General features: G+C 41.4%; 1 protein-coding gene across 8 annotated transcripts in view; it reads left to right on the top strand.

Annotated features, from left to right (window-relative positions):
• The window catches only part of DENND1A (DENN domain containing 1A), a 530,720-nt gene that overhangs the window by 301,060 nt on the left and 203,375 nt on the right, over window positions 1-26,285 (top strand). For all 8 annotated transcript variants that reach the window (XM_030761610.2, XM_089913732.1, XM_089913734.1 and 5 more), the window contains 2 exons: window positions 7,645-7,745; window positions 24,493-24,538. In XM_030761610.2, the coding sequence (XP_030617470.1) occupies window positions 7,645-7,745; window positions 24,493-24,538 (147 nt within the window). The remainder of the gene's footprint in view (window positions 1-7,644; window positions 7,746-24,492; window positions 24,539-26,285) is intronic.

Below are 26,285 nucleotides of genomic sequence, written 5' to 3'. Positions count from 1 at the left end.
GCCTGATTCTTGCCCCAGGCAGAATTAACGATTCCTTCTTTATATACTAGCATAGTTGAACCTCTGTTACAGCACCTCTTTCCTAATGCGTTTGTGTTGAAGTTGATTATTCGCATTTTGATCTTTTTCTATTTTAAATTGCTTGAGGGCGTGGCATATACACGTAGTGGATACTCAGTAATTGTCGGATTAATACAGATCATAGCACTGAGGCAGTTTCCTATGAGCTAAGAGCACGAACTCCAGAGCTAGACTCCCTAGGTTTAGAGCCTACTTCTGCCACTACTGTGACCTTACACAAAGTCCTTAACATCTGGGAATCTTAGTTTCCTCATCTGTAAATGGGAACAATAATGCTACCTACCTTATAGGGTTGCTGTGAAGATTAAGCGAGTTAAATAGTACATGTAAAGCACTTAGAACAGTGCTTGGCAGATAGTAAATGCTGAGTAAGTGGTCATGGTGGTGTCTGTTTATAGCTTCAATCTTTCTGAATTTACTGTCACTTTCTGAGGTTGGATTTGTCTGACAAAACTATGCATGGGAAATTTTTTTTTTCCCTATGCCTTCAAATCTAGTAACTCCTACCACCTGAAGGTTTCTTAGTTTCTTTTTCACATGTGGATGCCTGACAGATAGGTTCTCATGATTCTATGTTCAGTTATGCTTGCTTTCTTTTAAAAAATGAGATTCTTTATTAAAGCAATATATAAATTAGCTAAACATAAATTATGATCTTAGAAATATTTTCAAAGAAATGTAAATATCCACTTATACTAGACTTGGGGATGAAAATAGATTTCTTCTTGAGTGCCAGCTTGGATCCACTGCCAATGGTTGCACTTTCAGAGGGATCCGCAGGCCATGTCCTCACTCCACAGTCAGAGTATCTGTCATAGGCACAGAATGGAGAAGTAGCTGTCCATGTATTTAAATGAATTGTTATCAATCCCAATGTAATTTTACCTTTTTCTTTTTCATCTTAAAAAAAAAAGTCTGCAGCTTCCTCACGTATGGTGCTATAGGCTTATTTACACTGTAGTTTACTATACCATAGTATCTGCCTCTGCTTTGGTAGCTAAAGCTTTTCTCTGGCAGTTTTGTTTGCTTTGATGTTTTGAAGTGTCAGATCTTGGCACGAAACTTGTTACCCTTGTTAATAACTTACTCTGATTACTCTAGTTAGTAGGCAGCTTTAAGAAAAAAGAAGAGAAGGCGGAAAGAGAAGTGATTGAGTAGGCAGGTGATTGCCTGGAAAAGCTTCCTTCTTGCCTGGATGACCTTTCTCTTAGTGTAGGGCACTCGACTTGACTCCATGTTGCTGTGTTGGTTTTTGTGGGAATTTTTTCCTTCCCTTTCCCCGGAGAATAGTGGAGAAGCAAGAGGTATGATGAGTTCCACCCAACTGAGTGAAAAACTACTTGAAGATAGATTGCCCTTCCCACCCTACAAAAAATAAATACAGAAAGCATTACATTTCAACTTCTAAAAAAAGCAGGACATTCCTTCTTTCTACTCACATGTCCAGCATCTGTCTAGAAGAGCTGAAGGCCTTTGATTTCTGAGGCTTTCTAATTTCTCTTTCTGCTAAAGCATCTTTGGTAGTTTCTTAAAAAGCCAACTCTTCCCTCACTAACTATAGTAAACACAATTTTAACCATTTATAATTAAAGGTTTTTCTCATACTCTTCGAAGGGTTAAGTACATTAACTTTCAGAGTCCCTGAAGGTTTTACTTAAAACTTTTTGCTGATCTTATAGTGGGTTTTACATGTACGAATAAATAAAAATCAAAACACTGTTTGAATCACTTGTCTGAATCATGGCACCATTTATTTCCTTATGACTACAAGGGTGGTTTATGATTAAATAGAAGAATCTAGTTCTCAAATTGAGAAAGCTAACAACTTCTCTAAGACACATATGGTTTTCTACAATTGTTCTACATAGGATTATTTTTTGTTGAAATAGGTAGATTGAAAAGTGACCCGTCTTTAGGGTTAATAGTGTGGTACTCTTTCTATATTCTTTGTTTTATCAGTTTCCTGATGTTTATTTTCAGAGGAGAAATCCAAATGGCTCTAACCCTGTGATGAAGCAGGTGTCAGTTTAATCTTCTAACATTCTGAGTTCTTGGATGTGAATAGTGACTCTGACCTCTGATTTTTTTCTTTTTTCCTCTTTCAACTTTTGGAACCTGGAATCTCATACCTCTTCGGAATTTACAGCTTCTAGTTGTGATCTGTTAAGCAATTGCGATTTGTTAAATGTCTGATAATCTTGTCTACCATTCCTCATGATGTTAGGCTGGAGGCATTCTAGCATTCCCCAAACATTTACTCGGCACCTGCTTTGTGTCAAGCATAGTTAGAGATAAGGAGAGAATCAAATGTGGTCTCTGTCCTTGTGGAGCTCACATCTTTAGTCTCATGCCCTTGGTCTCCTGAGATTATCTACCTCTGAGATCCTTAGAGTGTCAGGGACCAAGCATGGAGGAAGGCTGTGCTCTCCACAGTCAGGTGATGGAGATGGGGTGGCTGAACAGTGGTGGTTCCTGAATAGTACATGAATTTCAGGTGCACTCCTGTGACTGCAGAGATGAGAAAGCAAGACCAACTTTGAGACTGAGTCTGTTGTACTTACGCTTAGTCAAGTATGGCTGAGGAAGGGAGCTGGGGCAGGGGAGGAGAATTCTTTATGTCAAAGGATGGCAATTGCTCTAGATCAAAGTTGTCAAAGCTGGAAGGGGGGACAGGGATCATGTAGTCCAGCCTCTTGTTTTCCATATTGAGACCCAGGAGAGGAAGTGACCTGCTCAGATCAAAAAGAGATTTAGGGCTTCCCTGGTGGCTCAGTGGTTGAGAGTCCGCCTGCCGAAGCAGGGGACACGGGTTCGTGCCCCGGTCAGGGAAGATCAAAGATCCCACGTGCCACGGAGCGGCTGGGCCCATGAGCCATGGCCGCTGAGCCTGCGCATCCGGAGCCTGTGCTCCGCAACGGGAGAGGCCACAACAGTGAGAGGCCCACATACCGCAAAAAAAAAAAAAAAGAGATTTAGTGGAAGCTCCATGAAAGTATGTGAAAAGGAACATGACAGAAAGCCAGACTTTCCAGTAGGTGCGCCCACATTGGAATCTAAACCTTTTAACACTCGTTACCTCATTGTCTAGAATTTCCTATGGATTAAAGATACTATACCACCTTACTTAAATGTAACTAATCCTCAGGAAGTGATCAGCTCTGTGTTTGTTTTAAAATGATTATTTTCTGTTAATTGGCATTTTGCTTTAGATATTTGGTCATCTAACAGCAAGGCAAATTCTACATAATTTTCTACATAATTTGGCCATGCCAACAGGGACAGTATTTCACCTAGCTCAGAATCCTGGGCATAATGTATTGGCACAGCATAGGCACTCAACACAATAGTTAACTTATGCATTGTGGAGATGGCCATTATAGTCTGATAGACCTGGATATGAGTCCCAGTTCTGTCACTTACTAGCTGTGTGGCCTTGGGCAAGTTATTTCACCTCTGAAACTGTTTCCTTATCTGTGAAATGTGGTGTTGAGTGTATATGTGTGTACACACACACACACACACACACACACACGCCTATCTCTAAAATAGTACTTTGCAAGATCCTAAACCCCCAGCATGGTGCGTGGCACATGCTCTGTTGAAATTCCTTTTTTTTTTTTTTTTTTTTCCCCATGTTAATTGCAGAGTTACTCTGAGGAATCAGCTGAATTGGTATCTAAGATTGTGACAGTCTGGGCATTATCCCTAAGTAATACCTCAAACTGAAAAAAAAAATGTGTCTTTGTGATTTTTCAAACCCTATCATTGATGGCTCTCCATTCATGTCCTACCTCCACTGCCTTCTCCTTTCTCTCCCTTTGCCTCAAAGGAAACTATGGAGCCATATAGAAAGTTCCAAAATCAGACTGACCTTATGTACCTTTAATTGAGGACAGAATTTGCGAAAAGTGAGTCCAAAAACCCACCAGTGGTTTACTTTACAATTTGTGTCCTGGCTAGACTGGCTGTTGGCTGTGTAATTTGTCTAGTTTTGTCTGGAGTCTTAGACTATTCAGCTGCTTCAGGGCGAAATCTTTTGGGGTGTCATTAAGTGGGGTTGATAATTGGCTTCTGATGAATATTCATCGTGACTAATGACTTTGGGCAAATTTTACACATACTATCTTTCTATTCTCCCACTGAGTGAGATTTTGATAGGATCATTTTCCTCAACTTGCACTTCAATTAAATATTCACAATACTCCTTTGTTGACTACAATCCAAACTGTATACTTTCATTACTTTTAAATTTTGAATTCTGTAAGGAATGAGCATAGGCCTTTAGGAGCCTTCTTTTTTCTTAATGGGGTTGGTTTTAGAGTTTTGTTGTGTTTTTTTTAAGTAAGTGGCTAATGATAATTTATGGGATGTATGTTATTTCTGATTAAGCATAGGTATGTCGTAACACTTTTCTGTGGTCCACTTAGCCACTATTTCCAAGAAATGATGCACATTGTTTGTGCTGTTCAGTATTTTGGAAAAGAGCCAAACAACTCCTTGTTTGTTTTCTTAATCAAATGGGTAAAAGCATTTTACTCCAATTGCAGAGCTTTGGCCCTCAGAAAACCCCACAATGGAAATGATGATCAGTCATCTTAAAAGTTTGATTTTTATGAGGGATAAGTAATTTTAAAACCTTGTCATTTAGCTTGCTAGGGTTTTTTTTTGAGGCTAAGGAGACATGAAAAGAACATTGTCTGAAGGTAAGATCTCTGCCACTGTGTCGCTTGAAATAGGATTTTGACTCAAACCAATTTAAGCTAAAAAGAGGCAGGTATTCAAGTTCTCTCTCAACCAGGAACATTCTATTGAATGACTTTTTCAATGAGAATTACCAATGAATACATGCGATGATGATACCTTACATTTGTATGGCACCATATAGATTTTTAAGTGCTTTTATTTATTTATTTATTGTGTTGTAGAGTTACAGAGTAGGCATATTATTGAATAAATGGATGGATGAATCCGTTGACTTCATTTTCCAGAAGTGGCATATTTGTATTTCTAAGCTTGCTGTTATCGTTTTGGAATTTGAGTCATATATATATATATATATATATACCCTACTCTGTGAGACTCGATGAAAATGTTGGTCCAGTACTATGAAAAGCCAAGCCACTGACTATCTTTATATTGTGAATATATTCTAAGTGTGAATTGTTTTTTATTTACTCAAGAAACATTGCATTATCTAGCACATATACTTACATGCATATGTATATATATATTGTGCCACTGAGCAAAAGAGAGACAGGGTCTTTCTGTACTTTATAGTGAGAGGACAAACATACAGTCATAGTCCCATTAATAATGGGGGCACATGCCCAGTGGAGCCATGCAAGGCTTTGCAGAGGAAGGTAGTGCACAGAGACCCGGGGCAGGAGGAGTTTGCTAGGGGCACAGATCTGGGCCAGTGGGAATACAGAAGGGAGGAAAAGGAGTACATAACTACTCCTAAATCTGCAAATGATTTATTCCAAGGATAAACTTGGAGGAAGTAGTAGAGATTGTGGCTGGAGATGCTTCTCTACAGGTAGACAGGGAACTGGTGAAGACATGAAGACATGCCTGTTCCAGGTGTGCCCCCAAGTACATTTCCGAGCAGGATGTTACATGACTGGACCTGCACTTTAGTAAGAGTACTTTGGCAGTTGGTTAATGGATGGGGAGGAAGAGCTGGGGCCAAAGGCCAGGGTAACCCTCCAGCCTGACTTGAGGGTGGAGTTGGAGTAAAGTTGGTTCATTTTCCATTCACTCAATACCAGCAAAGATTTTTTATCTCTTCTAAGCCCAAAGAGATTAGTCATGTATACTATGACAGACAGCCTCCGTTATGTTGTAACCTACCGAAATGGGTTGAGAAAAAATGTATTAAACCTACAAGCCTTGGCAGAGTCACTGGGAACTGCTCTCGCGAGCTTGTTGGATAAGCTCCTGTTCATGGCATGTACCTGATTTAAAGAACAGGGTCTGGAGGGAAAAGGAGGGGGAAATTTAGGCCCTGGATTTAATACACAGCTCTCACAACTGTGAACCATCAGCAGAATATCCAGTTTAAAGCTGTTCATGTTACACTAACCTCTGGGATTCTTTTAACTGGGCCTTGGCGCGTCACTCTTTTGCCACGTAAATGTCCTTCTGTCAGCAAAGGCCAGTTAACAGCTTCCAAAAGAAGCAAAGTCCTCAGGGGAACAGGCTTCCCAGAAACCAAAGAAACATTAAAGAAAAAAGGCAGAAAGAAACATTTGCTGTTGACTTTTGTCACTTCATAGTCCTATCTCCAAAGGTGTTGGTTTTTTTCCTTCTTTCACTATATTGAATTTTGTAGCAATTTTATTCCATTGTATCTTTGTTTCCTAATTTTTCTGTTATATAAAATACTGATTGTATGAAGTGTCTAGCTCTTAAGAAAAAAAAGAAATATGAAATAGGGACAAGTCAAAAGAGGAGGGAGTGGAAGGATTAGTCAGTAAACAGTGCTGGAGCACTTGATTAACTAAGTGGAAAAAATAAATTCTCACCTCAGTCCTTAAACCTAAGTTAATTCCAGCTGGATTAAAGAGTTAAATGCTGAGGAAAAATTTGGAGGACTTTCTTAGTATAAAAGCAGTGGACACCGTCATGAAGGAGCCCATGTAATTATTTAAGCCTTCTCTTTACCCAAAAATTCAAAGAAAATTAAATAAGGATAAATTATTTTCAAAAACATTGCAAAGGATTACTATGCTTTGCATATCCAGTATTTGCTTTTAAATCAATTAAAAAATGCTAATTCTCATTAGAAAAAGTGGACTAAGAATATGAACAGACCATTTACTTAAGAAATATAGTTTAGAACATATAACAAGATGTTCAGCTTCAGTCATGATCAGAGAAATAAAAATAAAATGAAGATAGGTACAGTGAGGTACAGGGAGGCCAGCATTCCAGTACATGGGTGGGGGGGTAGAAAGAGCCTCAATCCTTCTCTATTTATTATATTAATACAATTATTATATTTATTAAGTGCCTTAAAATATTTATAACCTTTGTCTTTAAATTCTGCATCTAGGAACCATATATAAAAATTATTGACCTGATCCGATTATATGAATTAATGATGGAAGAGTGGTTAAATATAGTATGGGAAATTCATTGAGTGGCATGAAAACATGTTTTCTAAGAATGTTTAAAGATATGGGGAAAATGCTGGCAAATAATGTTAACTTAAGGGCAAATCAACACTGTCTTTACAGTAATCCTGATTTTTATTAGAAAAATCCATATGCATGTAATACCCCAAAATGTTAAATTATTTTCAGATGGTGAAGACTTTCCTTTTATCCCTTTCTCCATTTTCTAGATTTTTCTACCGTCATTGTGGATTAGCTTCATAATCATGAAAAAAATACATTTTTTGGAAAAGGAAGCTCTTATTAAATTTGAATTAGGGTCATTGAGTTAACTTATAATTTTAAATATATTGATAAGTATATATTTAGTTTTATTGCTGAACTCAAATGACAGTGTCTCCTGACTTTAATTGTTGAGCTCTGAATCTCTAATTTGTTTCCGTTGCAGTTGACTGCCTGCATCCATGGGTCTGCTGCGATGCTCTACCCCATGTTCTGGCAGCACGTGTACATCCCCGTCCTGCCTCCACATCTGCTGGACTACTGCTGGTAAGGCCACTGCTTACCCTGTCCTCTGCTTTTCCTTCTCCAGAGAATGACCAGGCAAGTTAGGTCTATAACTTGTAAGGCAGTTGGTGACTCTAAATTAAAAATACTAACTTCAAAGTGATCTGAATTTTAGATCACCTGATTGCATGGCCTCTTTGTTTCCAAACAGCTTTTCATATATGTCATGGCATTCTTAAGAGTTCAAGTGGATAGATAATACCTTCTGCATTCCTCAGTGTAGGGAAACCAAAGCACCAAGGAGTTGTGTGATTCTTTTTTTTCCTAAGACACATTGGAAACTGGTGTCAGGAACAATTGAGATCCCCAAGGTCTTCAAGTTTCAGCCGTGCCGTGGCACGTGTTGTAAGACTTGCCCTCAGCTGTGCTTTGAGAGCACAAACCAGCCTTCAAAACTCTCTGAAGTCTTTTGAGGCGAATTTCACTATTCAGTGAAATGTGTTTTAGTGGAAGGAGAGAGGGGAGGAGGGAGGGAGGGAGGCTGACTTGCTTTAGAGTCAGCTAACCACTTGGGCAAGTCACTTGGCTAAAAGCTTTGTTTTCTCATCTGCAAAATAAAGTTGTTCTATACATAATTATGTGAAGATGAAATGAAGTAACGTGAAAGGATACCATGTAGAAAAGCTGTCTCGTAGTAGATGCTCAGTAAATGTTTCTGCAGAATCATCTTCATCACTATCTGTCTCCAATAGATTAACAAAAAAGACTGTGTGATCTAATGTCCTTATAAATAATTCCTTTCCCCAGTGTATTATGATCAAAGACGTTATCTCCATACAGCTCAAGCCAGCAGAAGTTGATAAGGGAGCGATACACATGTATAGAAAAGGCTCTGCACTGTCTGCCAGAAATTGAGAGCTTCAGGAGAAAGGGCCCCCTTTGAGGGGTCACAGCCCTGTTACTTAAGAACAGATGATTCAGGACATTTACCATTGGTTCAGAGAGATTGAGTCCAGGTCAGGCATAATTTTTGCCAGGATCTCCAGCCCGTTTTGCAGTCCTCTCAGTGAAAAGGTTCACCCAGGCAGCCAAATTATCCTGGGAATTTAAAGGTATTCAAGAGTCCTTCTCATGTTATGTGTTGGGCTCATCCTCATCCCAAGAAGCCATGGGTTCAGCAAGGTTGTAGCTCAGGGCCGTGAAGTGAAGATCAGCGGCCCTCTCTAGTGCATAGCACTAAGTGAATTGGCTCATTTCTCTCTTTAGTGTGTATCTTTCTTATCAAGGTGGGTCCCTTTATCCATGCCTTTCTCCTACCTCTCATGAGATTAAAGGGCAATTTCTCTGTATAGATTTGTTGCTTCTTTTGAGCTTCTGAACCAACTCTATTGGTTTTTTCTGCTGTCACGTATCTCAAAGGAAAGGACCGTGTTCTCTATCCAGTTCTCTGTTTGAATGAAAGATTGGGGGGCTGGGCAGAGGCAGACACAGCCGCCAGAGAGGAGGAAAGAGGCAAGGGGAGAGAAAGAACAAGCATACCCAGGGAAGGTGGAAGGGAGATAGAAAGAAGAGGTGGGAAAGGGGACATATGTCCCCTAAGACAGACTCACACAGTGACACCCAGTCCCCTTAAGCACAGAGGATCTGCTGACACAGTGCCCCAGCCCTGACATACAGCACCCTTCACAGGCACCCCCCCCCCGCAATACATGGCCCCATACTTACACACACAGACAGAGGTCCCTTCCCTGCAGACATGTGCCTCAGGGTCCCCCACACACCTCACCCCAGACATGTGCTCTACAGGGAAACCTTAGAGTTCTCCCTGGAAGAGACTCACCTGTGTGTCTCGATGCTTCAGGTAGGAACACCCAGGGGCTTTTGTGTGCAGGGATTGGTGGAGCTGAGAAAGTCATTGGAGTCCCTCTGCCTCCCTAATGGTACAGCTTTCACTTTCCATTATTTGGAAGGTTTCAGTTGCCAAATTGTTAGCTAGTTGAAAACCAGCAGCTTAGAGCCCCAAAACTATGGAGAAGAAAATGCTCTGTCAGTAACATCAGTGATAACAATAGTTGCCACTGCTGAATCTCTCCTTTGGCCCCCACTCGTTGGACCATCTCCTTACATCTGTGATCTCATTTAATTTTTCCAGCAACCCTGTAAGGCAGGTATTATTAGTTCCATTTCATAGATCAGTAAACCAAGGCCCCTAGAGGCTTAATAACTTACCCTAAAATAGATGTTATATATGTATGATTCCATTTTTACAAAAACAAACAAAAATTATGTGTATATATGACACAAAAATTAGATACACACACACACACATACATACATACATATAGAGAGGCAGAAATCTGAAAGGAAATACACCAAAATGTTAACAGTGATTTGTGTTGGGGAGGAGGGGAGGAATTCCGCATGATCTTTATTTTCCATGCTTTCAAATATTTCTATCGACACAATGAAAAAGTATAGTTTTTTTATAATTGAAAAGTTTCATTTAAGAAAAAAATCAGTGTTTATTCTGGCCAGTTGTTCTTTCCAGCTGCCATCTCAGGTCTCAGCCCTCCTTTCTTGTTTGCTTAGAGGATTTATTAGCTGTTTCACTCTTTCCCGTGAAAGCTGACCCAAGATCCTCTTTTCAACTTCCTCTCAAACTCTAACCCTTTCAAGAACTGTCACCAGCCTGACCGAGAGCAACGGTGCTGACAGCTCTAACCGAGAAGGGGAGACTTGGCAAGGACGGCTGCGAAGCCCTTGTCACCCCAAACTTTCACTCCAGAAACTCAGAGTTAAGGCTGGTAATTTTTGGAGCGTGAGTGGGGTTTGTGATTAGGCTCCATATTGGAAGTTTCTGTTTGTGTGATAGCAGTCTCTCTCCTGATCTCTTGTTTTCATGAAAGGACTTTTTGACATCTGACATAAGGATGATTACAGGCCTGTGGAGATTGGTATCTGTTTATTAACTGCAAGTTGTAGGAATGATGAAATAAAAGACCCCAAGAGAAAAAACAGATCCCCTGTTCAAGGCTTGATTTGATCACCTTCAGCCTACTACCACTGCTTTGGTCAGAAACTACAAATGTCATGAAATTTGAGTCAATGCTAATAACTTTATTCTGTTGTGCTCGGTGACTTTCACCACCGTTGAGTTTAATCTTTGGTGGTAAGAGCCAGCAGGGATAACTAGCATTTTAAATAATGTGCTAGGAGCCTGAAACATGTAGGTTTGAAGGAGCTTTGTTCCTCTGCAGATGATTTAAATGTTAAGTACGTCCCCATGCAGGGGATACACGAAATGGAATCTGAAAACTATTATCTCCTGTAGAAATGAACTCTCAATTTACTCACTGCACAGGAAGGGCAGATTCTAGTCATTTTCACTGCCAGCAGGTGCCCTTCCTATGCATAATAGACTTCGCAAGTGTAATTAACACATGAAGACCACTGCTGCCAGTTTTTCTTCAGGTACATGGTGCTAGGAGTTTTCAGGACAACAGTGTAGGTTGTAAGAGCTTTTTACATTGCAATTGAAGATGAGGTATTCATTGACTTTTGGACAAAGACATGCTAAATGGGGCTGAGCCTAGACCCTACTATTGGTATCATAGGTCGTAGTCCTTGGACCCAGAGACCCCGAGAGCTGTAATGTGGCCTTTGGTAGAACAGAAGTCAGTGTAGCAAAGCTCTGGGATGCAGTGAATAAATAGAAAGTATGATGCTGAAACCCTGCAATTATGTGGAAGACTAATTGCACATTCACAAATACAACAACCAATTATTTAAGTTAACTTTAATTAGAGCTATAATCACAGATTTTAACTATCTGAATAAATCCATTAAATACAAATAGTCTGCCCTGAATATTTCCCAAATTAATTGTTTTTCATGTTCCTTCCCATTTTTGGAGAGGGTGGTCAAGAAAGTGCCTGGGCTTTGTATTCAGACACACCGAAGTTCAAATCTGTTTCATCTCTTACTAGCTGTGTAACCATTAAAAGTCTGTTTTACCTCTCTGATCTGCCATTTCGTTTTCTGTGAAATGGGTTCGCTTTACCTACTTTGAAGAGTGGCTTTAGGAATTAGAGATACTGATCATCAAGTGGCACATAGGGGCCATTTAATAAATGGTGGTTGCTCTTACTATGGTTATTATAAACATGGGGCATGGATTTTGGTTTCCAGAAGGTCTAACTCACATCAAACGTTCTTCTTGCTTCTGCTGCCTTGTGAACTCAAGGGAAAACTTTATAATTCATCTTCTCTTTTTACCCATCAGATTGTTTTTATTTTGATTTTTTTTTTATTTAACTTGGGTTATTGTATGGTTGTTTTCATTTGCAGCTGTGGCATAAGAATGAAAAGAAAAGAAACAAAAGCAGATGGCAGAGAAAACGAAAGGAGTAAGACATTTCCAGCCCTTATGAATATTTAAAAACATGTGCTGCTGGTTCCTTTCTACTTAGATCTGTGCCATTCTCTTGATTTTGAAAGTGAAAATGAGAATGTTCCCTACCTTGGCTGATGGCAGCCCTGACCTTGGCCAGTGTTGGAAGAACTTTCCCATTTCTGGGACAAAAGGATTAACTTGCTGATGAAAATCAGTGTTCCCTTTCATAATAATAATCACCATCTATCGAGTACAGCGTGCAAGTCAAGCTCTTTATAAACATGATTGCAAATCTTTAAAATCAAACTGTAAGGTAAATACTAGCTCCATTGTATAGGTTAGAAAATTGAAGCTCAGAGGGGTTTAGTGACTTACCCACCATGACACAACTAAGAAATGGTAGAGCCTCTGCTTGAAATCCAAGGCCATCTCATATTAAAGTGTTCCTTAGTAATATCCTTTAAAGAATTATGGAATAAGTTGTACCTATCACCAAGATTTTGTGAAAAAAATCCTTTACATAGGCTTTTTGATGACTTGCTAATAATTGCGGACTTACGTTACATTCATTATTCATTCGTTCAACAAATATTTATAGAGCACTTAATATGTACCAGGCACTATGCTATGCTATGCTAATTAAATGTTGCTAATAAAAGGTCCCAGTAGAAGCCATATGGTATTTCCCATGTAAATACTTTTTTCTCCCTACTCCTTCAGAAGTAGTCCTAAATGAGGACCACAAATCAGTTCCCAAATTGAATTGTACATTTGGGTTATTCTGGACACCTGTTAACATATTTTCAAGTATGTGATAAAATATTTCCAAAGCAGATCAGGACAGGTTCATATTTTACCCCAAAAACGGCAGCCAGGCCAAGAGCCAAGTTAGTAGCAAACTCCTGATGTTCTCTGAGGGCATGGTTGAACCGAAAAGTTAAATCAAGTGTGTACAATTAAGGTTTGGATTTTGTATTCGATTTTGTAAAACACCTCATATTTTCTGACATTTCTAGGTGCCTCTGGAGTCCATTCTTCCACCCAGAGTGGAAGATTCTCTGTAAGACGTACTAGTTCTAGCCTCTTTATCTGTGCTGTATGTGGGGTTCTGAATCAACCCCCACAGGCTGCATCATGTATTCCATCTAGGATTTTTAGCAAACAGTCTTAATATGCCTTTTCACAGGGTGCGTAGTCCATGTGGGTGATGGGGCATCAGTCCAGACACAGCTGTGAAGTGACAGCTGGATGATCAGAGCTGGGTCCATTCCAATCTCTGTCTTCACTGATGCCATGAAATTTTGCACAGGGAATAGATTGATGCTAAAGTAAGTGGGATTGTTGATATTCTTGGTGGCAGTGATAGAAATCAACAAAGTGTGGTGTGGTAGAAACAGGAAAACCCGGCTTCGGTTCTGGCTTCCCCATTTACTAGTTTTGAGGTCTCTGAACACCCCTGAGCCTGTTTTCTCTTCTGTTGAATGTGAATAGTAATAAGCTACTGATAAAAAGCAGGTGTTCCATAAATAGTAGGTACTATTTTTGTTATTACTGACTATGTGTATGTACTTGTAGTCAATATATATTAACGTGTATGTGTTTGTATATGTGTATATATAAAAATGAACCAACAATCCAATTCAAGTTCACAAGACCCAGGTAGGGTGGAAGTGGATTAGGTAGACAGGTATGACCGAAATTCTTTTCTATTTATCAAACTCTGGGCTGTGCAAGTTTTGTTCAAGATTGAATTCTAACACATAAGTAAAAACTGTGTCGTTTCCATTTTGCAGCAAGTATTTATGAGTGCCTTTTATGTCCCTGGCATTGGACATAGGGAGATAGGAACTTATAGATGGTTCCGGATCTGAGGAAGCACTGCTTCACAAAAGAACTCAGGTGTCCAGGCAAGAGTTGGGAGGTTTGTTTTTTTTTTTTAAGCTAAGAGGCATCAAGGGGCCATGATAGGTCCATTGCTCTGGGGGTACAACCACTGCAACAGGAACTCATCTGGGAAGGCAGGAGGGAATAAGGACCAGGATTTCACTTTGAAACAGAAGGAGGAGGTAAGGTGGGTCTGTGCTGGGCCTGATGGTTAGAAAGTGCACAATGTGTGCTGGTTGAACAAAGTGAAATTATAGATTCCTGGGTAAATCCCTTAGTAAGATTTGGCTGAACTTGACCTTGAGATTTGAGCAGAAGGGTAAGGAGTAGAAAATAATTCGGGCTTGGAAGTCAGAGTTCTGGGTCCAAATCCTGGCTCTGGTCCTCCTGAATTTATGTCTTTGGGTGGATCACACAGTCTCTCTTTCCTCATCCACAGAATATAGGTAAAAATATAGTTCTTCGTAAAGAGTCTGGCATCAAGTAGGCACCTAAAAGGAAGTTGTTAGGTGATGACAGTCACTGAGCCCTATATTGAGATGCACCTTCATTTTCTTCAGCAGCACCTAAAACTGAAAATGCCAGGAGCCTTTGGAGGAAGCTTTGGACAATTTCCGAGTAAACTGCCTTCCTGGTGGAAAAATGGGAGAGAGAAGAGATGGCTCTTTGCATTATCTATGCTGTGGATTCTGTAGGAATCTATATCTATACTATATAGGTTCTATAGGAAAACTGCCTTTTCAAGTTCTCCATTTGATTTTTAAAAATTGAAATGTAGGGCTTCCCTGGTGGCGCAGTGGTTGAGAGTCCGCCTGCCGATGCAGGGGACACGGGTTCGTGCCCCGGTCCGGGAAGATCCCACATGCCGCGGAGCGGCTGGGCCTGTGAGCCATGGCCGCTGAGGCTGCGCGTCCGGAGCCTGTGCTCCGCAATGGGAGAGGCCACAACAGTGAGAGGCCCACGTACCGGGAAAAAAAAAAAAACTGAAATGTAATTCATATACCATAAAATTCATCCTTTTAAAAGTGTACAATTCAGTGGTTTTTAGTGTATTCACAAGGTTGTGCAGCCATCACCACTAATTCCAGATCCATTAGGTTTTTAATACCTAATTTTTATCGTTGTTAGTAAGGTAATCCACCCTTATTAGTTAAAATAATACTTTTTAACCTTTCAGAAGTATATATAGCAAAAAGCAAATGTTCTATAAAAATGAGTAGTCTGTGTAGATGGTTGGCATCAGACCCTTAATCTGATCCCTCCAAGGTGCCCCTGCTGGCACAGATGCTAGGAGTACAGTGTGTGACGATGCTCATTCAGCCTCAGCGTTGACATTCCTGTGAGGGTGCTGAGGCTTGCAGGGTTAGAGAAGACATAGTGTCCCTTTACCATGGAAGTGACCCTTCCGCAGTCGGGGATGGTGGTTGTTGGCTTGCCCACCCACCCTTCAGGGCGCTCTCCTGACTGCAGCCCACTGCCCCATGGTCCTTCACATCCTTTGCTGCAGCATCTACATCTGAGTGTCTGGACCCACCCTGCCAGTCCCACCCTCCCAGTCCCCTTTCTGCTGCCTGATGTGGTAAGGGGCAGCAGCCTGCCTCCCTTGCCCCAGTTTCTGCCTGGCCTCCATGGGACATAGCTGGCTCTTATCTGTTCTTATATGACCAAGCCTTGGCCTGGTTTTCCATTTCTTGTGATACATCCTGTATGTAATTCCTCACTCCTCCGTGACCTGGAGCCTGTCTTGAATCCAACACTTAGAAAACTCTGGAACTTCTAAGAGATAGTGCAGTGGCCTCTGCAGCAAAGACATTCTACATATGTTCATGGTCACCAGTAGAGCAGGAGCCACAGACCATGTAATGTCATCCTCAGAGAAGCTTCAGCTGTGGAGGAGATTACCTTGTGGCAGGGATTTGCGGTTGTGTCGCTACCTCTCCCACAATGAGAATCCATGAAGCACCAGCGTAGTGCTAGGCTCAGAGTTATCTCTCAACAAATGTGGGTTTGTCTTCCCTGTGAATATTTGAAAGAATGAGAGACTAGGCTAAGAAGGTAATTGGACGCTACGCACCTTGGCACGTGACGTATCTTAGTCCTGGAAAAACAAGAAGAGATTTTTTTCCCCCTTGTTACCACTTGGATTTTCAACGTTTACACTCTTTTGGGGGGTTACTTTCTCTTGGTTTATTTATCCATAAACCTCTTTTTCTCTTCTTATTTCTTCTGTACATCATTCTTTCCTGGATTTCTACGAGGGTCTCATGGGTTGCTGGTGGCTCAAACCTGAGACTTCCTTTTGCGACCTGGCTCTGGCTGTTAACGGTTCTCACTGAACTCTCTGGGGCGATAGAGAGCCCTGTCTCCTGACCTTTCCTCTCTGATTAACTTCTCCTGCTGCAATGGTCTTAGCCATGGAGCCCTTCCTGATGTTTTCCAAGTCTGTCTCCTTCCGGTAGACCGAGGAGGCATAAAAGGGCGGACTACTCTAGGCTTTGATGTTGACCTCTCTGGGTTTTCATCCAGGCGTTATCTTTATAACTTTTGTGTTTGTTTCGGTTGGGTTTGGTGGCTTGGAGCGCTTTCCCAACCCCCAAGGTTACCCCAGGAAGCCACAGGGCCACACTTAGGAGGGCATCGTCCCCCACTCCCCACTTTCACCCTCAGCTCAGATACACACGTGTCTCGCATTAGCAGGCCATTTCCAGTGACCAGCACCGCGCGCCCAGCTCCTCCACTGCTGTGAGCCCCATGCTCTGGCTGCCGAAACCACGGATGGCAATGAGGCAGTCTGTGCTGCCTCTCCTAATCTGGGGTTGCTCCTGTCCTCGTACGTAGGGATACTCCTCCTCTGGTATTGCTCATAAACCAGGGAGGGCCGGTTGGAAACCAGGCAAGAAGTTAAATACTTTTTCCCCTAAGAAAACCTCGATTAACTAATGGCATTCGCACCCCTTCTACCTTTCAAGTCATATTTTCTGCCTCTCACCAGTTGTGACCTTTGTCAAGTCACTTAACCTCTTGGAGCCATGGGTTCCTCTGTGAATTACGGAGATCAGCCTTTCAAGATTGCTGTGGGAACGAGATGAGGTCATCTTAGGTCCGCCCCACAGCACTTTGTAAGTCTCCTCACGGCAGCCTACACACATACAAGAATATGCTTATTGGCTGTCTGCTATTAATTGTAAGCTCCAAATAGGTAGGGATCAGAACTATTTTTTCTCTCTTCTATCCTCAGCCCAAGGTGGTGCCCAACATATAGTAATATTTACTGACTGAGTAATATTTACTGACTGACTGACCAGCACACGGAAAACACTGAGCACATAGTAAATGCACCATAAGTTGTTAGTTTTCTCTCTTTCCCCTCCCCGGTTGCCTTTTTAAAATGGAAGCTCCTGAGAGACTAGTTTATTTTTCTCTATGGACACCGTGAATCACATTACAACCCTGTTTCCCTCTTTGGGTTGGCAGCTGGAGGACTCAGAGCCAAACCTGTGGCCGCCCCAGCAGGTGTGCAGCACCTCATGGCACACATAGAAGTGCTCACTCACTCCGGCTTATGCTTTTTCCCTTTGCCCCTATTTTTTTTTTCCTATTTTTGCTGCTGTATTGAACATATTTCTATAAACTGCCGTAAATTCTATTTAGAACAAGAAAGGGTGTCAATTCATTTAAGCTAGTTGGCAAATGTAGTTCTATTCTGGCTACAAAATGTCCACTTGCTATTTTATTTTTCAGCTGTAATTATCAAATACCCATTTTTTTTTTCTTAAGTGTAACATAATGGTTAAAAAAAAGTTATTGTAAAGCAACAGTAGTATAAGAGACTCTTGAAGTAGGAGGATATGGGCTGGAATCACCATTAACTGTGACCATGGGCAAATTCCTGAGAATCCCTTTTTTAATCTATAAAATGGATGGTATAAATTGTATTATTTGAGGATTAAATGAGATAAGGGCTCCCACACAGCCCTTGGTATTTGGTGAGCAGTCGGCACATACCCGCCTCTTTATTCCTCCTGCTCTGCACACAGCCCCACCATGGACTCTAGGGAATCAGAAACAAAGTTTGGTTCTCCTGTGACTGACAGTCTGGAATAACCATACAAATTAGCGCGTGCTTTATGCCAAATGGGCAACCCAGACAAAAGCCTCTGAATAGGGAGGTGTTAGCAAGCCCGGCGTGATCTGAGAAGTGGTGCTTGGCGGACAGCACAGGTTCAGTAGGACTTAGAGGAGGCGGGGACTGGGGCCCACGGGGACACTCGTGGCTCAGCTCAGAGGCAAGTTGGGGTTCCTGTGGTGAGGGGCTGGCCGGAGTCTCGGACAGAACGTGGAGGGGCCCGGGACTTGGCACAGCTGCTGGCGGGCCCCCAGGGAGCAGGTTAGAGCAAACCTCCGAACCTCCTTCCACTTTTCTTCCACAGCCGGGCACGTGCTGGGCTCCTGGGAAGCAGTGAGCTTGCTCTCTCTCAGTGTGACAGACTTGGGTTCTAGTCTCAGAGCTGCTGTGTGACCTCAGTGAGTTGTTTAGCTTCCCAGCCCTCGTTTCCTCATCTGTATGGGGGGCGGTGCTGGTACCTACCTCATACCGTTGTCCTGAGGGTCCAGTGAGAAAGTGCCTGTCAAGCCCTTAGCCTAGTGCTGGCTATGGCAAGTGCACCATGAACGGCACTGGCTCTTCCTGGCTCCCTGTGCGACACTGGCCATCGCATTAGCCTGCGGCCCATCTGTCTGGTCACTTTCAGGAAGATGAAGACTAGGATTATCTGTGTTCTCCAGCAAGGTGTGTTGTATGGTCTTTGTTCGCTTTCTTTCCCCCGTTCTGTTGTCCTTTAACCTCTCTAGCAATGCCAGGCTTTGTTATTTCAGAGCAGAATTTTAAACTGTAAGACAAACTGTGTTTACACGTTTGTTTCTTTTCAAAAAAGAAGGAGGGGAGGGAGGGAGGGAGAGAGGAGGGAGGAAGGAAGGAAGGAAGGAAGGAAGGAAGGAAGGAAGGAAGGAAGGAAGGAAGGAAGGAAGGAAGGAAAGCTCAAATGAGTAAGACCAAGAGTTTTCCTTTCCTTTAAAGACAGTGAGCTGAGGAAAGACTTGTGGGCTCCCTTTGCAGATCTGGGTATTTGGCTAAAAAGGTTGAGTGCCTCTGAGAGGCGAGATGGGTGCTGTGATGTGTACACTGTAATGCTCACTATGCTTTAATATGGGAAAAGAAAAAGAGTAGACCTTCCAAACCCCTGGGTAGCTCTACGCTGTATCCTTACTAAGGTCAAAGAGGTGTTGCTCCTGGGGAGGGGGGGGGCCCCCCTCCTACCTCTCTCCACATCTCATCTCACCTCCCCTCCCCTCCTCTCCCCCTTTGTCTTGGGAAGCTGCCTTTTATATATTTGAGCAGCCAGTGTTCCTTTATTTCACCTGACTCTTTTCCAATTAGTAGCTGCTCACCTCAGGGGAACATAATTAAAAGGGCTCTAGTTATCTGGGGGAAAGGAATTAACAAATTGAGAAAGTGCAGTAATAATGAACGGGGACTATAGGATCATTAATAAGTCTGCAGTATCCATATTCATGCCTGTCCATTGCTAGGAATGAGCTCATGCTGCAGGACTTACCTATAAGAGCAGTGCTCTGCATTGCAGGTCTGGAGTTGGTGAGAGGATTGGGTGAATAGCCCCCTTGGTTTTCCAGCACGCCTTTTCTTTTGGCTTAAGTTCTGAGTATGTGCTGTGGGACAGTATAGGCTTTCAGTCCAACAGCCCTGACTTTGAATTACAGCTTCACTCTAGCTTTGTGACCCTGGGGCGAGTTACTTCACCTTTCCAAGCAAGCCTGTTTCCCAATCTGAAAATGTGGATAGCAGTGATACCTTGCAGAGTTGCCTTAAGAATTATGTATGAGTGATGCACAAAAGCACCTGGGTTATAGTAGCTCAATTGATATTAGTTCCTTTTCCCCTTAAGAGGATTCAAAATAAACATACCTTTCAGGTAAAGGTCATTATGTTGTCACTGCCTTGACACTAGCAATATAATCCCTCTCCTTTTCATGGGAGAAGGAAGAAAGAATAGCTTTTACTCTTCCAAGATGACAGTGATGAAGTCAGATAGTGCCGTAATTCCCAGAGAACAAAGGCCTAGGGCAGATACACCCTGTCCCGCTACTCAGAGATGTACAGTGGCATCCCACAATCGCCGTCAGCCATAGGGCAGTTGTGACACGGTTGTGATGGCCCGCCTATGCATGAACTTGGTCGTAGCTGTTAATATTATCACCCCTTTAATTTAATCATGTGCACTGTTGGTTCTGCACATGTTGTATCTAATTGCCATTTAAAATGTCTTCCAAATTGCAGTCAGATTCAGCACTGAAATGTAAAGTCAGTGTGAATGGTGAAAGGCAGAGCAGAGCAGAGAAGCATGGTGTTCATTTACTATTGGTGAAACATATTTGCGTTGATATTTTTTTGATAAGCAATAAACAAGTTCTTTCTGGGACCTAACAAATGAAGATAGCATCTAGATAAAGTATTATGTTTTGTTACTGAGATACCTTGGATAAAACAAGGGCATTGATGACTCTGAATCAGAAAATGATTCAGAAGAGTCAGGTTCTGAATGTGAAGTTTTTTAGGACTAGCTTAACCAATTTTTTGCTATATTTTCTTTTTAAGAAAGCGTGATGAGTGGTTTTACAAATTTGTCATTCTGTGTGATAAGCAAGTAATGAGTCATAGTTTACTTGGTGGTTTTTGCATTTTGGGTGGTACATAAAATCAAGTTTAAATGTTACCCTCTGAAGAAAGTGATAAACAACCCTACTGAGCTCAGTAAGTAGACAAGTGACAAGGGAGTGTGCTTGGGGTCAGAAACTCATGTATAGAGGTGATGCATGTCAAACACCTCACGCTCATCACGGAGTCTCGACTGTCCTCACCAACACTTTGCCAGGTATCCTTCAGAACCAGGGAAGGAACAAGAAACCATTCTTTGGGCACTAAGAGAATGAGTCCAGTCATACCAGCCATGCCAGGGCTGTGAAGAGAACCCACTTGGACATAATAGCTTACTGAGCCTACCATGTGCTGCTCCTGTGCTAGGCACTTCATGGGTTCTCTCTAATCCTTGCAACAATCTTGAAAGATTTCCACTGGGGCTGGTACTGCCCTTTTAAAAGACACTTTGCCAAGATATAACAAAAGATATTAAAAACAGTCCTGCCCTTTGACTTGGTAATTCCGTATTTGGGAATTCATGCACATGAAGTTGTTCATTTTCATTACGATGTTACTTATAGTGAAAAGTTGGAAGTGGCTTAATGTCTAACTCTAGCAATAGGGTTCAGCAAATTAAGGGACATCCATACTTGGTTGAATATTACATAGTCTTTAAAATAATCACAAAGTTTACAGTATAATATGGGAAATGTTAATGTAGCCAGTGAGAAAACAATAAAATATATGCACTCTATAATTTCAAAGATATTTTTAAATATTAATGTTAATATTGGAGGAGAATAATACAAAAATAAAAGTAGTTGTGATAAGATGACTTGATCGTGGGTGAGTGTCCCCTCCCCCCAAATTTCTCTTTACAACAACAAGAAAAAACAAACAAAAGAGAATGATTCAGTAGCTGCAAAAACTATTGAGGTGTATTGAGAATACAAATTGTTTTCAGAATGCAGGTAGAATTACCCAGTTACGTATTTGCTACATTCAGATGTTAAGGAGTCTCTGGAGTTTCTTTTTTTCCTCTCTCCCTCTCCCCACTTGAAATTTGTAATCATTGTAATTGCAGAGCAAAAATGCAGTAGATTCAGGGACACATTTGAGGTTTTGTAAGCAAATGATGACACAGTAAAAGGTATTTGTCCAAATTTGCATTCATACAAAACATGGTGTGCTGTGATTTCAGAATAAATGTGTTTTAAATATTTTCTAAATACAGAGCTGTTGCAGCCCTAAGTTGGCTAAGAAACTACATTTCTATGACAGGCCATAATTACCCTTTGGTAAATTATTGGGCTTAAAAAAAAAAAAAAAATAGCCTACCTAATGGTAGCTGAAGAGTGAGTCTCACTTTGTCCCTTTCTACATCTGCCATCACTTCTAAGACTCCTTTTTACTCTCTTTCGTTGATTTTTATTGCAGGACAAAAGGGCATGGCATTAAAACCTAGATATTTAAAATTCTAGAAATTTTTTTTTTCAGATAAGAGCCTATAGTCTCAGATAAGAGCCTAAATTATACAGAGGCTTTTGCTGTAGGTATTTATTTTTACCTTTTTCTCACAGTTGTTTGAATGTTCTTTTCTATACATTAATTCATTTGTTGGAGTTTCAGTTCAGAAATTCTAATTAAAACTCAGGGTCATTTGTCACTTGCATGACAGTGCTGGTAGGAGCTGGGAAAGTTTATAAGATTTGGTTAAATATTATGGATTTGAGTTTTCTCCCTTCTATGTGTTTGGCTGTACTTCTGGACACATTAATAAGTGGCCATTTTTCTGGAATTCTGCACTCTTCCTGCTTCCTTTCATTACATTAGGCAAGGTTCCACTAGATGAGGCATTTGCAGTCTTAAGACTTCCTGCCAGGGTTCAGACTTTGTATTTTTGACATTGAAGCTGTCGTGTTCCTGAAGCTACTTAATTAGAAACACATTCATTTCAATGTACACTGGAGAAAGCTTGGACAGCAGAGCCAGGCACACTGGGAAGTTTGAGCATTTGTGTAGCTGGCAGCTAAACTAATGGTTTACAGTTTAAGGGGAAAGAATATCATAGGGCATTTCCTTGCCCCTGGAAGCGAAGGGAAGCTGAATGTGCACAGCAGATACCTTTTTTAAAAAGGAGAGAAGAAGAAGAAGAAAGGAAAGACAACTCCACTTTCACTGCAGTTTTGTGTCTAATTCTTTCTTTGGCTATTATCAAATACAAAAATCTTCTAGAAGAATAGTTGCCAAACTGTGCTGCTAATATTCAAGACTGTTTTACAGGCTCCCAAGATATATTACTGCAGAGGTCTGTAGTAAGGAGAACATTTTATATTCTGGGGAAGGATTTTTGCTTGAAGAATTTTATTTGTTGAATGGTAATGAGGGAATTGTGCTCTTTCTTATTTTTAAATGTTTGAGCAATTTTAAAATGCACATATGATGTTTAAAAAACCTTCGTTGCCCATCCATTGCTTTCAGGAGAAAGCCTAAACTCCTCAGCATTCAGTGGAAAGCAAACCTCTCCTTTTTCATTTCTTACCACTCCTCATTTCCCTACCCTGTCCCCAAGAAGGCCACCCTCCTAGGTCCACTTCCACGCCACCAGCTGCCCCAGAGGAAAGGTACCTGGGCACCTCAAGTCTGAGCCAGGTATCTTTCCACTGTGCTCATAAAATACCTTTTTGTACCTTTCTCAGGATGTATCACATGCTGGAGAGACAGATGGAAACATTGTCAATGTCTTGCTTCCTCTCTACTCGTTGACCTCCCTACCTGAAGGAAAAACACTGGGTGGGGGGCGAGCCTGGGGATTTTAAGTCCAATATTACAAACTCAGCGTGGCACGGAGGAAGAAGGTTTGGAGTCAAATCCTAGGGTTGCTGCTTGTTTTATGGCATTAGAGAAGTGATTTAAGCTCTCTGGGCCTATTTCCTCCTCTGTAAAATGGGTATAATACCTACCTTGTGAGGTTGTGTGGGTTAGGAAAGATGAATTTCAAGTTCCTTGTATAATGGCTAGCCCATTTATCGTTGGTAAGTAGCATCATAATGATAATTTATATGTGTGCCCCTGAAACCAAAGGAAGTCAATCCATAATGCCCAGGTTTTAAAGCCCCTGGAGTTGGGTTCTCATCTCCTGCTCAGTCACTAACTAAGGGAACCCATTGCTCTGGGAATGAAGCAGTTAGAAGGGGCTTTTTGAATTACAGTGTCATCAGATGGCATGTGTGCAATTGGGGTGGAGATGCTTGCTGGCTTTGATGCACTTTGTCCAATCAGAATGAACAGTTAGATCACATCTCTTGATGGCAGGAGGAAACAGCAAATAAAAAATCATTCCTCTTTGAAGCACATCATGCCCTCCATCTGACATTGTTAACTGCTTTTTCTGTTGTAATCATGGCAACAGTGGTTCCCATTTGTACCAGGAACTGTACTAATCACTCGACATATATTTTCTCATTCTGATAGCAAGCTGCCAGTTAGATTCCAAAGTGCCATTTTAAGATAAGGCAACTGAGGCTATGCAAGCGCAGGGCTGCTACTTAGGGACTAACGCCAGGGTCAGTGCTCTTCCCGCCACCCATGCTTTTAAGGCTGCCCACATTTTGAAATTCTTCCGAAGTTTCTAGGCTTGGGAACAAAATGTCACATTAGGATTTTTGTTGTGAAAGGAAATGTAACTGTGCATACGTTTATTAAAACAGTTTTTCTCCAAATAGTGAACCATGTGTAATTTTCTGTCAAAAGCAACAGACATTAAAGCAGCTGTGTGTCTCTGTTTCTCTTCACAGCGCTCCCATGCCCTACCTCATAGGAATCCATTTAAGTTTAATGGAGGTAAGTGGGCTCCTCTCCTCCCCAGATACCTCTGTTTGCGGTTGTGTTTTGCTATGTGGCAGTGGAAAAGACGCAGTCTCTGGATTCACAGCTCTACACACGGGAGCGTGTCAGAGCAACGCCTCGTGCACAGAGCAGAGCGTTCAGCTTAGACCCTTTCCACTGGGCTCTTGTTTCCAGTGTTTTTCCACTTTGTTTGGAGATTGTCAATTTTCATGGGTGAGGGAGTGAGGTTCAAAGAGGCAGGAGGAAAGGGTTCTTTAAGGGTTTGAACGAGGGAAGGAAAATGATTCACTTTTCAAAATGATGTTTATTCTAAAACACTGCAACAATATTATATTACATTTTTTCTCTGTAGAAAATGTGGTATAGAAAATATACAGAAGTATAAGCAGGAAGATTAAAATTATCCACAATACCATTATTCCAGATTCAACCACTGTTAGCATTTTATTTTTCTTCACCCTCGTCTTTATTCTGTGAATATATATTTTGTATAAATGTACTTCACTGATATGGTATAGAATTTTATGTCTTTATTTCATTTAATATTATGGCATGGGGATTTCTACATGTTTTTGTCTACTCTCAGTAATAATTTTTAATTTGCTACCGGTCCTTCCACTGTTTGGATATGCCACAACTTAGCCATTTTCCTATTACTGTTGGACACTTAAAGCTGTTCATAATATTTCACTATTATAAATAGCATGTCAGTGAACATCTTTATGCATAAGGCTTAATCTGCATCTTGACTTAACTTCCTTAGCGTAGAACCCCTAAAGTAGAAATGCTTGGTCAAAGCTATGAAGCTAAGGCCAGATTGCTTTCTGCATGGCTGTACCGGTTAGATAGCAGTTCTTTTAAGGGACTTTTCTGTGCTTTTGTAAGTGCCACTGGTTTGTACACATGAACCCTAAGCTTTTCCCTCCTCAGGAGAGAGCTGAAATTTGCACTAGAGCAAAATGGGGCAGGAGGTAGGGGGCTTGCCTGTTTTGCACAGGAGATAAGCTCTCAGAGGGAAAAGCTAAAGCCATGTCCGTCTGTGATGATGCTTTGCATGTCTTAAAGGAAGTGCTACTTCTCTTCTTCTGTTGCCTTCATTTCACGTCGACGAGGACCACCTGCTTCTTCACTGTTGCACACTGTGCTATTGTGCTTACGAAAATGAAACAAGTTGGTTATCGAAAAACCTGTTTGTTTGACATTGAGAATCTTGATCAAAATAGACCACAGAAATCTGCTCAAATTTCTAATTTGACAGGACGGCCATGTGGCTCCTACATTCTGTTAACAGTTCCTCCTTGTCATCACCCAGCCCTGAGCACATACAGTACACAGTTTATGGACTATCTTGGATGGTGTATTTAGATCAGCTTGAAGAGATTTCTTCTGTGTTTTACCTTTGTTTGTCAAGTTTGGGGGTGTATTCAAAGCTCCTGTGTGAAAAATTGAAAGTGAGTACTTGCTAATAGAACTTTCGTGTCAGTTGTTGTACAGTTGGAAACTCTAATCTAAAGACCATTTGGTCTATCAGCATCCACGGCTCTTCCCTGCCTCTTCTGCCTTCCAGGCTGTTACAGCATGGGTTTTTTCAGCCTCCGTTTCACAGCCCTTTACCTTGAGGATTGTCCAGGTTTCTAGTCTTGGCTTGCTTTTCTTTTCTATATGCCCTCTGGCCATCTTTTATAAGGCTTTTTGCTTTTGCCACCAGGGTAATGTCAGTGACTCCCAACTGTGATTCTAA

This window comes from Delphinapterus leucas, chromosome 6, assembly GCF_059928025.1.
Source record: "Delphinapterus leucas isolate spDelLeu-1000000601 "Yukka" chromosome 6, BTC_Dleu_Yukka2, whole genome shotgun sequence".
Lineage (NCBI taxonomy): Eukaryota > Metazoa > Chordata > Mammalia > Artiodactyla > Monodontidae > Delphinapterus > Delphinapterus leucas.
This window is presented reverse-complemented; position numbering and strand designations above follow the sequence as displayed.